Here is a 14,145-nt window from a genome sequence, read left to right as displayed (position 1 = left end):
TGAACAGCTTTGTTCAGTTTCAGCAACCATAGACGGCCGAGACAGTGAGGACCACCATCTTGCTGTAGAAAAGCCCTAGTGGCTTTCATCCCTTTTGGATTGAGGCCTTTATGGATTGAGGTAACTAATGTGTCTCTGTTTATCTGTCAGTAGGTCAACAAATAGACTATTATTATATTAGCACAAACTAAGATACAAATAGGTTATTCCATGATATCAGTAATTGGAAAGTAAAAACGCTGCATGGCCACCGACTCTGGGCCAAGCGCTTATCGTTTATTTCTTATTATCTTCATGATATTATAGAAAAAATTACCGATAAAATTATTTTGATTGCCTTGACCTTGACCTCTTAGCTGACGACCTTGAACTCATATATTTGGATCTGGCGACCTTGAACTGTTACATTTGTATCAGACGATGATATTCTTCCCTCACGTGTAGAACCATGGCAAAGCCTCCCTTCTGCACAAATTCTATACCGTTCGACAGAACATCAATATCCCATATTCCTATACTTCATAGGCTGACTCTGTGTAGTACACATTACTGATTGGTCTGATGGAGGTCACAGTGTACTACATCCAATAGCCATCAAAATATCGCATAACTTTCTGTTTTTGTGATAAAAAAAACATGTTCAAGTATAAGAAAAAAGGGGAGGGAGATATTTTTCAGTTCTGAAAAACGTGAAACCCGAAATCCTGGACCCGCCCCTTTTAGTTTATCTGATGACGAGATATATATATGTTTCGATAGTTTAAACGTCCTCGTTCCTGACTTAGTTCTAGTCTAATCGTCCTCGTTCGTGACCCCGTTTCACGAGGTCAGGAACGAGGACGCTGAGACTTCCTATACACCCGAACAGAGGTGGGTCCAGGATTTCAGGTTTTTCAAAAACTGGAAAATCTCTATACCCGTTATGGAGTCACTGGCAGTTGCATTGTACCTTATATGAATTTTGTATAGACTTACCTTTTACTGTAAATTTCACAAACAGCAACACTAAGCGTAAGCTCAGAATGTCCAAAACAACAAGTATGTCAACTATGCCAAGAAATAAGCGACGAATTCCTATACATAATTCATATGTAATATCATTTATCGTTCATTAAATTTGACAAGACTTTAGTACGAAACCCTTTGGTAAGTAAGATCTTTATCAGCTTTATAAGATTATTTATCGCAGAGTTCCCCGAAAAATAGAAGCTAACTTCTCATTTCATACCTTTCCCGAGATGTTTCAACGACATGGCTGGTATCTCTGATGACAGCTTACGAGACCGTACACTTGTTGTCAAACGAAGCTGGATTTATCTATCTAAGAGTCTGCCGGACTTTGACATGTCAACTGCTCGACGTTTGCTTATCATTTTATTAGAGTTATTTCCCTTGTTGCATAGCTTGCCGGTAGCAGAAAGATATCAGGGTGCAGTAGACGCTTAGGGGTTCTATATATTGAAAATCTATTCATTTGTGATATTCTTCCCTCAAGTGTAGAACCATGGCAAAGCCTCTATTCTGTACAAATTCTATACCATTCGACAGAACATCAATATCCCATATTCCTATACTTCATAGGCTGACTCTGTGTAGTACACATTACTGATTGGTCTGATGGAGGTCACAGTGTACTACATCCAATAGCCATCAAAATATCGCATAACTTTCTGTGTTTGTGATAAAAGAGCATGTTCTTGGTAGACATCCCTTAAGTGAGCTGGCAAGATCAGCACATTTTATCAAGATAAAACAAAAACATGTTTTCTCTGAACTTTATTATAGCCTCAAAACACGTACATTTTTAACTGTCCATTACATCATTACACATGAGGGTATAACATACAAAAAATATCTTATAGGAGTAGACATAATACATCAAACATTGTTTTTTAATCTGCTAGTATGCATTCAATTGAATCCAATTGCATGTTAACTTTCAAAAAGTTTAGAGGCCCATGGGACCTGTATCACTCACCTGAATATTTCAGCATTTACATCAAAACATTTCTACTCCCTATCATAATGTTAAATTTCAGCTGCAAACCAAATTTTGTCATATTACCTTCATCCTATTAGAAAAATAATTATTTTAAACTCATGTTTCAAAAGATAAACCTTTTTGGGCTCTGCCTTTTGGACACCAGGAAGCTGAGTGTCACCAATTTCCCTTTGCAGTCAAAATCCCTTTGTCCAAACAGAAGTTAAGGAATTTTATAGCAATTATTCTGTTTCCCCTATTGAGCCCCTGCCTTGATGTCCCTAGGGTGTTGAGCCCCTTTTATCTTTGGAAACTTCAAATCAAATTTGGACAAAATGACATCACTCATACAGATGAAGTATTTTAAGAATCTTCTAGGCCCTGCCCCTCAGGTCACAGGTAGACCTACTATCAGTACAAAGTTGATTCACTTTCCCCCAAAGATGCCTCGGATAATATTTGGTCAAAGTATACATGCAGTGCTTCATGACTAGTATGTATTTTTAGCAAATCGCGTACAGAAGACGGATGCTACAGCACGGCCTAAGTTATCAGTCCTTTGGACCAGTTGAGATAACGCTTTAGGTCTACATCTAAGGACCCTCAAGATTTGGTTTGTAAATGTTAGCAAGCAGACAGCAAGAAATAAAATAACTCAAGCAGTGATAATAGTCTTAGCAAATCAGAAATGTCTACAATTATTATTTACCATCCAAAAAAATCAAACAAATTATACTGAATTTGCTTGACACTGGTAAGCTATTATTCTACAGATCATTAACAGAGGACTGTTAGAAAATTAAACTCATGTGGCATCTGTTGTTGAGCTAGACGGATGATCTGTACACATGTGTTGAAGCATGCAGTGTTAAGCCACAGTAATCTCAGCTCTGGTTTCTGCACAAAGAAATGTACTTCAGGAACATCAATATTGGTCTTAAAATCACTCACTCACATCAAATACTACGGTTTACAAAGGACACATTCTCTTTAAATCTCTTCTATACAAACATGTTCAATAAATGACAAAAAATGACAATAAATAGAAAATAACTTCAATTTAAAATTTTTAAAAAAGTTACCGAGCATTTCACGTACGTCAGACATTAATATTTTCACATATATATAATATCAACACTGAATACAAAAACATGAGAGATTGTTACTTAACCTAAACACATACATTTCTAATAAAAGTAACAATGGTCATCCATTCCGTCCCTACCCGACACGCAATTTTGTTAGCCGATTTTACAATTGTGACCTGCAATGTGGGTCAAGGTCAAATTAATCTGACACCAAAGAGAAAAATAATAAAAAATCGTGAATTTACACAGCCTATACCAGGAAGAAGACTTGGTTAAATACTGAAGTAAAAGTACTATTATGTGTGCTGTTTGTATTATTGACTGCCTTACTGCATCTAATGTGTCCCAGTTAAAAACTAATGTACTTTGTTCAGTAACCAAAATTATATTCAACAAATAGTTCCTACAGGAGACTGTGCAGGATATAAACTAATCAATCTGGGATGTTATATGTTCCAATATGAGAATTGCCATGACATAAAATAACCAATCTGGAATTAATATATTTCTACACATGTCTCCACTGGTTATAAAAAAATAAATCTGGGATGTTATATGTTCCTACTGGAGACTGCAGGATATAAAATAATCAACCTGGGATGTTATATGTTCCTACAGGAGACTGTGCAGGATATAAACTAATCAATCTGGGATGTTATATGTTGCTACAGGAGACTGTGCAGGATATAAAATAACAAATCTGGGATGTTATATGTTGCTACAGGAGACTGTGCAGGATATAAACTAATCAATCTGGGATGTTATATGTTGCTACAGGAGACTGTGCAGGATATAAAATAACAAATCTGGGATGTTATATGTTCCAATATGAGAATTGCCATGACATAAAATAACCAATCTGGAATTAATATATTTCTACACATATCTCCACAGGTTATGAAAAAATAAATCTGGGATGTTATATGTTCCTACAGGAGACTGCAGGATATAAAATAATCAATCTGGGGTGTTATATGTTCCCATATGAGAATTGACATGATATAAAATAACCAAACTGGAATTAATATATTTCTACAGATGTCTCCACAAGTTATAATATAATCAATCAGGGATGTTATATGTTCCGACTGTGTAGGTTATACAGTACAGTATTCCAGAGGGACCCTGGCACCCACCATTGTTTGATCTTTATTTGTTATTTATAAGTATTTATTATATTGTTATATGAAATTTGGAAATTTCTCTGAATAGTGATCCATCATCTCAAATTTGACAGCCATTTTCTTTTTCTGAGCCATGCTGTACTACTCAAGAAATAGCGATGACAAACCTTCACAATCACATCCAAAATCACCGTCTGTCCATCATTTTTTTCTTAATCAGTCCCAAACCTGCCCAACTGAGATCAAGGTGAACTTACATATGAAATTTGAGAAAGATCCATCCTGTTTTTCTCAAGAAACAACGATAAAAAGAACTGTTGAAGGACGGACAGACAACAGATAAATGGACATTGAACAAGAATTTGAAAAGCCCATCTCCTGTTGACAGTGAATGACGTGAGTGTGTGTGGGAGGGGGAGGGGTCAGAAGGGTGTGGGTGGGTAGGAGGGTGTGTTAAAAGGGGGTAGGTAGTAAGAGTGTGGTATGTGTGGGAGGAGGTGGGAAGGGTGAGGATGTAAAGAATGAATCTGAAAGAATACAAAGGTACAGATAGAGTCCACACCAGAATGTGTCTGGAAGAGTGTACAAGTACAGAGAGAGCTCACACCAGAATGTGTCTGGAAGAGTGTACAGCGAGAGCTCACACCAGAATGTGTCTGGAAGAGTGTACAGAGATACCTCACACCAGAATGTGTCTGGAAGAGTGTACAAGTAGAGAGATACCTCACACCAGAATGTGTCTGCCGGAATGCAAAAGTACAGAGAAACTAAATGAAATTTATTGACTGAATGAGCACAACAAGGAACATAAAATGTATGATGTCCTTAACCTTGTTTCCTTTCGGATACAATTATTTTTTATTCCTTACATCAGTATATAAAGAAGACTGGACTATGGTAAGGTTGTCAGTGTTGCATTAGTTTGGCCGAGTGTCATGTGAACAGCCAGAGTGATTCAGACTTTCTCAACAAACAAGTGAACATGTGGAAAATCTATTGTGTCACAGCAAACTCTTTCAACAACCTTCTATAAAGTGTTGAAATAAAAGAAAACGTCAGGGCACAATCCTACATTAGGTCATGACATAATATCAAGTTTGAACAAATTTCGCTTAAAAAAAAAAGACAGACCAAGAAGCCCATCACTCACCTGAAAATTTTAGCTTTCACCTTATAACATTTATAATTACAATTCCATTGTCACATAAAAAAAAAAATTCTAAAGCTTTGAACTATATTTTGATAAAATGCCATTATCCAAACAAAAAATGAATGGATTTTAAATGCTTAACAGTTAGTATAATTGTACATAAAGGGTCCTACCTCTTGGCTCACCTTTGACTTACATAAAGCAAGTCCACTTCACCAGACCATATTAGAAAAGGAATTTGTTCACAAAGGATTTCAAAGATTATATGTGTTAGCTCTTTAGGTTTCTGTCCCTCCATCAACCTATCATATAATTCACTAGATCTAAGAGTACTTCATTACGATATTGAAAATATTCTGTTATACATTGTACTTAAAAGCTGAAGGAGGAATGTTAAAATTTGGCTACATTTTCCACTTTGGCCCCGCCCCTCAGGCCCCAGAAGGAAGACACCCACATCTTATACTAAATTAATTCGTTTTTCTCCATTGACAAATCTCTACAAATCTGGAAGAAGATGAGGGATCTTAAAGCTCTATTTCCTTTGTGGTCCTAACTCACCCTTGAAAGGAAGAGCTTTTAAATCACCTCAAGATGCTACCAGTCCAATATGTGTAGTATTACATAGATATATACCTCACCCCATCATTGTGATCTTTATCTACTGTGGAGTTAACTTATTAAGGGGTTCTGAAGACATCTTGTACACAATTTATATTTCAAAAATGGTAAAGGGTGACCTTTGACTGATGACCAACAAAATCTAATTTGGAGCAGAACTTGATGGTGTGAATATGAGCTAGAATTTTAAAGGGGTTTAAGAGATATTTTTAACACAAGCATTTTATTTCCAAAGTGGTCAAGGGTGACATTTTAGACCTTTAACCTTGACTGATGACCGACGAAATCTGATCAGGTGTAGATCATGATGATGCTATGCTGTGAATACGAATTAAATTGGTTGAGTGATGTGAATCATGGGATACCTTGTACATGTAACTAAGCTATTTCAAAACTCATCAAGGGTGACCATTGACCTTTCACCTTGGCAGATGACCATTAAAGGTGTATAGACCTTGGTTGGATGATGGACACACACAGTGATTACTATACATGTCAACTTATCTAAGTGGGAGGTATAATTACTAAATCACCTGTTGTCTCCTTAAGAAAAGGAGGTCAGCTCCTGCATTTGTACAAATTTAAATGCACACCTCCTTTGACCAACTTAATATGAGTAATAGCCAGTGCTGGGTCTAGAGAAGAAGTAATTTATAGCAATGCCGCCAAATTTCCCTTTTCTGGCTCTTCCCCTCAGTCATTCAGAGTCAGCCAAATCATTTGAATTATTTTGAGTTAAGATTAGAATGCAAAGCTGGTCAAAATCTGATCAACAGACAGATGAACAGATGGAGGGACTGACAGAACGATAAACAGATCATATAATTCCATGCCCTAACTTTGTGGTAGGAGGTATAAACAGATAAGTACTTCCGAATTGATGTGAGCAATGGTGATAATAACCGTTGTATCCAACAGTATTCAATAACTGGGCACACACATAGATATATGTTCAACACTGGTTAATATTAAAAATATGTGAATAGAAACAAAAACACAGCACTTCCTGGCCTAACATTCTGCCCCCTCATCAGTAGATGTAACTCGCTTTAGTTTAGGTCCAAGTTTAAGTTCTGATAATAAGGAAGCACGGACATTTTCTGGATTTGACCCCGGGGGAGGGGGCTTCTGTATGATAGGTGGGGGGCAACTGTAAACCTTCTCTATCTCCTCAAGCTCCCAGTCTGTAGGTGGTGGAGGCAAATCAAAGTCCATGTCCGGCTGTGAAACAGGTGGAGAACTCTCTTGTTTTTTCCATCCAGCCCCCGGAATATCTGGGGGAGGATTTGTTGGTGCCTCTGTTCCGCCTACTTTTTTATTATGTTGGGAGGAAGTCTGTCTTGGAGGAGGAGGATGGTGTCCTCTTTGATTATTGATACTTCCAGGGGGGAGTGGCATGTGTTGTGAGGGTGTAGGCGGCGCTGACAATGTTATATGCTGGGTGCCTGTGGTAGCGTACGGATTAGCCTGTAGTAGCTTGTTCTGTTGTTCCTGCTGTTGATGTCTTTGCTGGATGCTCTGTTGTATTGTTTGCAGCTCTGCATAGGCAGGCTCTGACAAGCCGCCAGAGCTGCTACTACGACGGTGTCCCGTCGAAACCGGCTGAACTACCTTGTCACGTGGTGGAGTCTTCCTCATACGCTGAACAACAGCAGGGGCTGCTGCTGTGCTGATGGAGGATGACCTTCGCACAGGGGGTGGTGGTTTTGGTGTGTTCATTGAGGCCCGCCTTGCTATTTGTGAACTGGACACAGGTATACCTGTTTAACAACAGAAATAAGACAATTTCAAAGCTGTGAATTAGCATTTCATTTTAAATAATCATTTACTCCTATTTTTTTAAGCTATTCCAAATCAATCGTCAATTAAATACTGAATTCTTTTATGTTTGATCAATAATGATTTTTTTGGCGAAGGCTGGAAAGATATGAAAACAGCCGTGATCAAAACAAGACATGCATAATTAGTTCTGATAGGACTTAATGTGCCCTAAAAATTTTAGGGGAGCATAGTAAGACAAGAGGGCCATGGGCCTTAATGGTCATCTGACTATAAAATCATCTATAGGAAAAGGCAAAATAGGCCTAAAATAAATTGCTCAACTACTCTACAGCGTACATAGAAGATACTGTTGGTTCATCAAGACATTTTCTGCAAAATTGAAATCATATTCTTTATACAGGCACTACACAATTGCCATTACTACAGGCATATTGTTGAAAAAGCAAGCTACAGGTCCAATGTCAAAACCCTTGGCCTTTGGTTTATTGAGTTGCTTAAGCATTTCATCACATTCGACACCTGTGACCTTGAAAGTTGGTCAATGTTGTTCATATTTACAAAGTTGGTAGACCTTCATCCTAGCATGCTACCTGCCTAATATCATCATCCTTTGCCTTTTTGGTTATTAAGAACAAGTCATTTAAAGATTTAAACATATATGATCCCTGTGACCTTTCAAGCAGATCAAGGTCATTCCTATTCACTAGGAGTTAAATCAACTTTTTCTGAATTTAAGATATGATTCTCCATTCTCGATGATGTTTCTGACCAAATTTGGTTGAAATCCATTCAAGCATAACAAAGGAGTAGTATTTGGAACAAAATATTGTCTAACTTCCCCTTTTTGGGCCCTGTACCCAAATCCCTAGGGGCTGAATCAACTTTCTGAAATTAAGAAATAATTGCCTACCCTAACTGATGAATCAGGAATTTCAGCACTTCCCCATTAGGGGTCAAATCAAAATTCTGAAAGTAAGGAATAATAAGCATCACCCAATGATGCATCTGACCAAATTTGGTTGCAATTCATCCAGGTATGAAAGAACAGTAGGATTTTAAAGAAAAAAAGTTTACACATAGCCGATGGCACAAAATGACAGACAAAGCCAGATGACTATAGGTCATCTAGACCATTTGGATCAGATGACCTAAAAAGCAAAAACAAAACTCAGGCTTTGTATCCTCACTGTATAAACACTGTAAGATTTGGAAAATGTATGCGATATTTCAACCCAATCTGAATACATGTTTTTCAGCCTTAACTGACAAAAAAATATCTAGTTGAGATCTGAGATGTAAAACTGAACATCTAACTTATAGATACAATACTAACAGCTAGTAAATCACACTTAGAAAGTGACAGGCAAAGCTCAGACAAAACATCAAGTTTCCGTAAGATCACAGACAGGGAAAATATTAAAAAGTCAAAAAAAAAAAAAATGAAAAAACCAAAAAGGCAGCTTTTGGCGATCCTGAGAAATGTATCACTATTGTTTCCAGATCTTGTGTTATTTATAAAACAAGAAAACATTAATGGTCACCTGAATAGAAATACTTAACAAGTAAGTACTTTAACTACATCGTACACATAGTGCAAATGTAAACTGTGCATAATATTAACTGTTGTTCCATGCTAAGGCTTCTAACCACTGAATTAAAAATAAATTGAATTCAAAAATTGAAATTTCCTATATTAAATCTTCCATCCATGACCAGTAGCACAGCTTTAAAATTTCAGTCAAGACCCATTTTTAGCCTCACCCTCAGTCATCCGAGGTCATTATGTACCCCTCATCAAACTGTCAGCTTATGCCAAGGATTCTAACCAAGTTTGAACTATTTCTAAAAACAAATAAACAAATTATGCTCAAAAATGTAATTTTCCTATATATGCTACAGAGAGCTTTACAACCTCTCTGACGGGAAATGTGAGACCCTGGGATCATGACCATTACAACATTGGTAAAGCACCGTAAGACGCTTCCATACATGAAGAGTTATTTGGTTCTATATTATCTGGGTACTGAGAAGAAGATTTTTGAAATTTTGACCCCATCTATCCCCTAGGACCTTGGGGTCAGTCAAGGTCAATATATGTGCACCTCATCAACCTTAAACTATAGGGTAAGTATAAGGATGGTTGGATGGAAACTGTGACAATGCTGAGATTTGTTGCAGCCAACCTGCTGGTAATAACTAAGAATAGTATTAAGAAATGAATCAATCTCACATACATGATATATCATGGCTTAACATTATCAGCAATGGCAACTTAGGGTTGACATGCATCATGCATTCAATCTGGCCATGTATGAACGATCAAGCATGGAAACAGTACAGAACAAGGGGAGTTAATCCTGGACAGATCTAACATCTGACAGTACAAGGGGACAGATCTAACATCTGACAGTACAAGGGGACAGATCTAACATCTGACAGTGCAAGGGGACAGATCTAACATCTGACAGTACAAGGGGACAGATCTAACATCTGACAGTGCAAGGGGAGTATATTTTAGACAGATCTAATATCTGACAGTACATGGGGAGTTTATCCTGGACAGATCTAACATCTATCGTAGTAAACCCCTGGGGTAAATATGAAATCCTCGATTCACCAGGTTTATTATTGGGAAAGCACATTAAGACCCTCTCATTAATGAAGAGTATTGGACTAGATCGTAACTAAGAGGATTTGACTCATTTTGACCATTGTCCAATGTCCTGGCAGGCCATTCTAAAGAATTTCATCAAACAAGGTTAAGGAGTGTTTTTGGGAGGTGATTGGTTTGGTTTATAAGTATATGACACAGAACGATAGACAAGACAATCGCAGCATGTCACTTACATGGGAAATCTCCTTCAAACTTTACAAAAAATGCTTTCTACTTAATTTATATCAAACATATTGTTTTTCTAACATTGACCATACAGCTTGATCTCTATCATCATGTCAGATGTTATTAAGCATTCTAAACCTGTAATTCAAACTCTATAACATCAAGCCCCCATATCATCCCCATTATATACATCCTCACTGATCCAGACCTGCTAAGGAGGCAGGGCGCATAGCTTGTATCTGCTTGTACACATTCCGGATGTCTGAGTTACGAGGGATAGTATAGTACTTCTCGATTTCCGGCACATTATCCAGTTCTGTTGATAAATCATAATCTGTAAACACACAGACAACATACACAAGCGATCAAAACGTGCAGATAGGTCAGACGCTGGGTGCAAACATATCTCTACACAGCATGCATGTCACTCTTGTTAGCTCAAATGTTCCTATGGAATGTATGTACAGTGGAACCCACTTAATGTCACACCTGTTAATGTCATTTTCCTGTTAATATCACGTTTTCTTGAAACACTGATTTTTTTTCCTATATATTCTATGTAATCCAACTTCTTATAATGTCACTTATTTTCATGTGGGCAAAGCTTAATATTTTTTTCATTTTGACAAATATCACATAAAAAAAAAAAATTGATAAACCACAGGCTAGTGAGGATAGGACAGGACGCATTGTGTAAACACCACCACTGCCCTGATGGCCAACTTTTCACCTTGAGATCTTTCAGAACACATTTCCTCAAAGTTGAAGCGATACACATTTTATGTATATCAACTCTGCAATGATGCCCTATTATGAAGCCTTTACAGTAATGGATGAATAAATTATATGGCAAAACATCACCTGATGACATCGTAGTGTCACGTACAAATTTGACCATGTGTACACTGTGAACATGACATATCATCGTTCACGATAATTAATGATAGCAGTTGAGATATTTCAAAGAATAAACAAGCGAAAGTGGAGGAAAAGATCAATTTTCTAATAAGAAAAACCAATCAAATCACACTTTGGTGCATGAGAAAATTAACCTCCTGGTTTAGACGTCTTGAAAAAACGTGTCATCTGTTATTGTCATGTTCCCCTTATCATCTTATTTCTTCCTGACAAATGGAATATAATATTAAGCGGGTTTCACTGTATCAAAGTCAACAGAAAGTACTGTGTGTTAATTTTTTTATATTTTAAATGCAAGTTGTTAAGGACAGCTATGTGCAATCATATTATGAGTGGATGGCTTCAGTCACTGCTAAAAATATAAAAAAAAATAACAAATTGTCAGAATCTGCATGCAGTAGTGGTACTAGTAACAATTATCAGACTATAAATGCAACAGAGGTAAAAGTAAGGATTATCTGACTATAAATGCAACAGAGGTACTAGAAACATTTATTAGACTATAAATGTCACATAGGTAAAAGTAAGGATTATCTGACTATAAATGCCACAGAGGTAATAGTAACAGTTATCTGACTATAAATGCCACAGAGGTAGTAGTAACAGTTATCTGACTACAATTGCCACAGAGGTAGTAGTAACAGCTATCAGACTATAAATGCCACAGAGGTAATAGTTATCTGACTATAAATGCCAGAGGTAGTAGTAATGGTTATCTGACTACAAATGCCACAGACGTAGTTGTAACAGTTATCTGACTATAACTGCCAGAGGTAGTAGTAATGGTTATCTGACTATAAATGCCAAAGATGTAGTAGTAACAGTTATCTGACTATAACTGCCAGAGGTAGTAGTAACGGTTATCTGACTATAAATGCCAAAGATGTGGTAGTAACAGTTATCTGACTATAACTGCCAGAGGTAGTAGTAACGGTTATCTGACTATAAATGCCAAAGATGTGGTAGTAACAGTTATCTGACTATAACTGCCAGAGATAGTAGTAATAGTTATCAGACTATATAAATGCCACAGAGGTAGTAGTAAGTGTTATTTGACCATAAATGCCACAGAGGTAGTAGTAATGGTTATCTGACTATGAATGCTGCTAATATACTAAGAAGAAAAAGAAACACAACTTCAACTTTAAAATTTCATCGAATAATATTTACGAGCAGTACATATATACCTAAATGTGAAATGCAATGGTGAACTTCGAATATTTTACCATGTCTTCAAATTTTGGGAGATTTTTTAACAAATCAGGACTTCATAAGTCTGAATCAGGGCACCCTGATGTACACAAAGTTTAAATGATGGCAGTTATTACCGCCCATGAGCAATGCAAGAGCCTATCCTCTATCTGGTTGGGATAGCCATTGTAAATTTGTTAAAACAATAATTTAATGCAGCTGTATTGGAAATCACGTGTCTTAGTGATAGTCAGAAATTGACACTAGCTTACATGCTTTCGTACAGGCACTGTATATTGAAAATTCAATGGATACATTTTTGAACATGGAAGACATTTAACATTTATTGGGGGACTTGGTAAGGTGCCCTAATGTTTCTCTTACTTTTTATACAACTATGAATATTCAATATAACATATTTTAAAATTAAAGAAGATGTTTTTCTTTATCATTTCTGTATAGTAACAGTTATCTGACCAATTACTGTTCAGTAGCTTGTGAAGTTGGTTATGCTAAAAGATATTTGTAATTTAATCAACGTGAAACAGATAGGCCTATCAATCAATTCTTTAATGATATCAAATAGACAAAAAGGTGTCACTTATATCCTCCACTTCTGATGGAGTCTAAAGTTTGCTTAAGTCTGGCTAAAGGATGGTAAGATGCATCTCAAAACTGAATTCTCTTGAAATCCATTTACATTTAGCAAAGTTATCTAACTAAAGAGGGCTGGACAGTCAGACAGTCACAGGCAAACAGTTTAACTTTACATTCATGAAAATTTCAAAAACTGATTTCGGAAAATTTGTTGCTAGATTTTGAAAAACAAAATATTCTACAAAGTATAACGACACAGACACGGTACTGTACATGTATGACAAATATCAAACTAAATTAAAATAGTTACAAAAAAAAAAAAAAAAAATAAAGAAATGCCATTAAAACTATATGGCGGTGTCCCCTATCCATGAACAACATGCTATAAATACATCAGTATTGTGTTGTTACCTCACTCAACACAAACCTCACTACACAGTACTTACCACCAGATGAGATAGTGTCCTTGGAACCAGACGGTGTGCTGTTCAATGTACCGTAACCACTCGAGCATTGGAGGGAATTCTGGCTAGTCGTGCTGGACGAGTCGTAGGAGGATTGTAACGCGGCTGTCGAAGCTTCCAGTTCTTTAATCGCCTCCGCTAGCTCCAGCGAGTTCTGTTTTATTTGCTGTTAATCAAAACACAACAAATGTCAGTCTTTTCACGATCAGATCAACATGATGAGTAGGACAGATTAATGGTATGTCAGTTACAGGTCTTTTTCGGTGAATATCAACGTTTTTTTTTTCTTTAATGATGTCTTGGTTTGTGTGAGCAAAGCTTCATTTCGGCATTGTCAAGAGACTCCGTGCCTGATTGGTCAAGAAGCACTCAACACTAGGTGAGATAGGG

The 14,145-nt window shown here is 36.8% G+C and overlaps 1 protein-coding gene across 4 annotated transcripts in view; it reads right to left on the bottom strand.

Moving 5' to 3' along the window:
- Positions 1 to 1,761: 1,761 nt before the first annotated feature.
- LOC132551495 (protein MTSS 2-like) overlaps positions 1,762 to 14,145 on the bottom strand; it is a 62,317-nt gene continuing 49,933 nt past the window's right edge. For all 4 annotated transcript variants that reach the window (XM_060215639.1, XM_060215641.1, XM_060215642.1 and 1 more), the window contains 2 exons: positions 13,738 to 13,921; positions 1,762 to 7,724 (listed from right to left, as the gene is read on the bottom strand). In XM_060215639.1, coding sequence (XP_060071622.1) covers positions 6,976 to 7,724; positions 13,738 to 13,921 — 933 coding nt within the window. In that variant the 3' untranslated portion in view covers positions 1,762 to 6,975. The remainder of the gene's footprint in view (positions 7,725 to 13,737; positions 13,922 to 14,145) is intronic.

The sequence above is a fragment of the Ylistrum balloti genome, unplaced genomic scaffold, assembly GCF_031769215.1.
Source record: "Ylistrum balloti isolate Yb309-2 unplaced genomic scaffold, AGI_CSIRO_Ybal_v1 Utg370202, whole genome shotgun sequence".
In the NCBI taxonomy this organism is placed as follows: Eukaryota; Metazoa; Mollusca; class Bivalvia; order Pectinida; family Pectinidae; genus Ylistrum; species Ylistrum balloti.
This window is presented reverse-complemented; position numbering and strand designations above follow the sequence as displayed.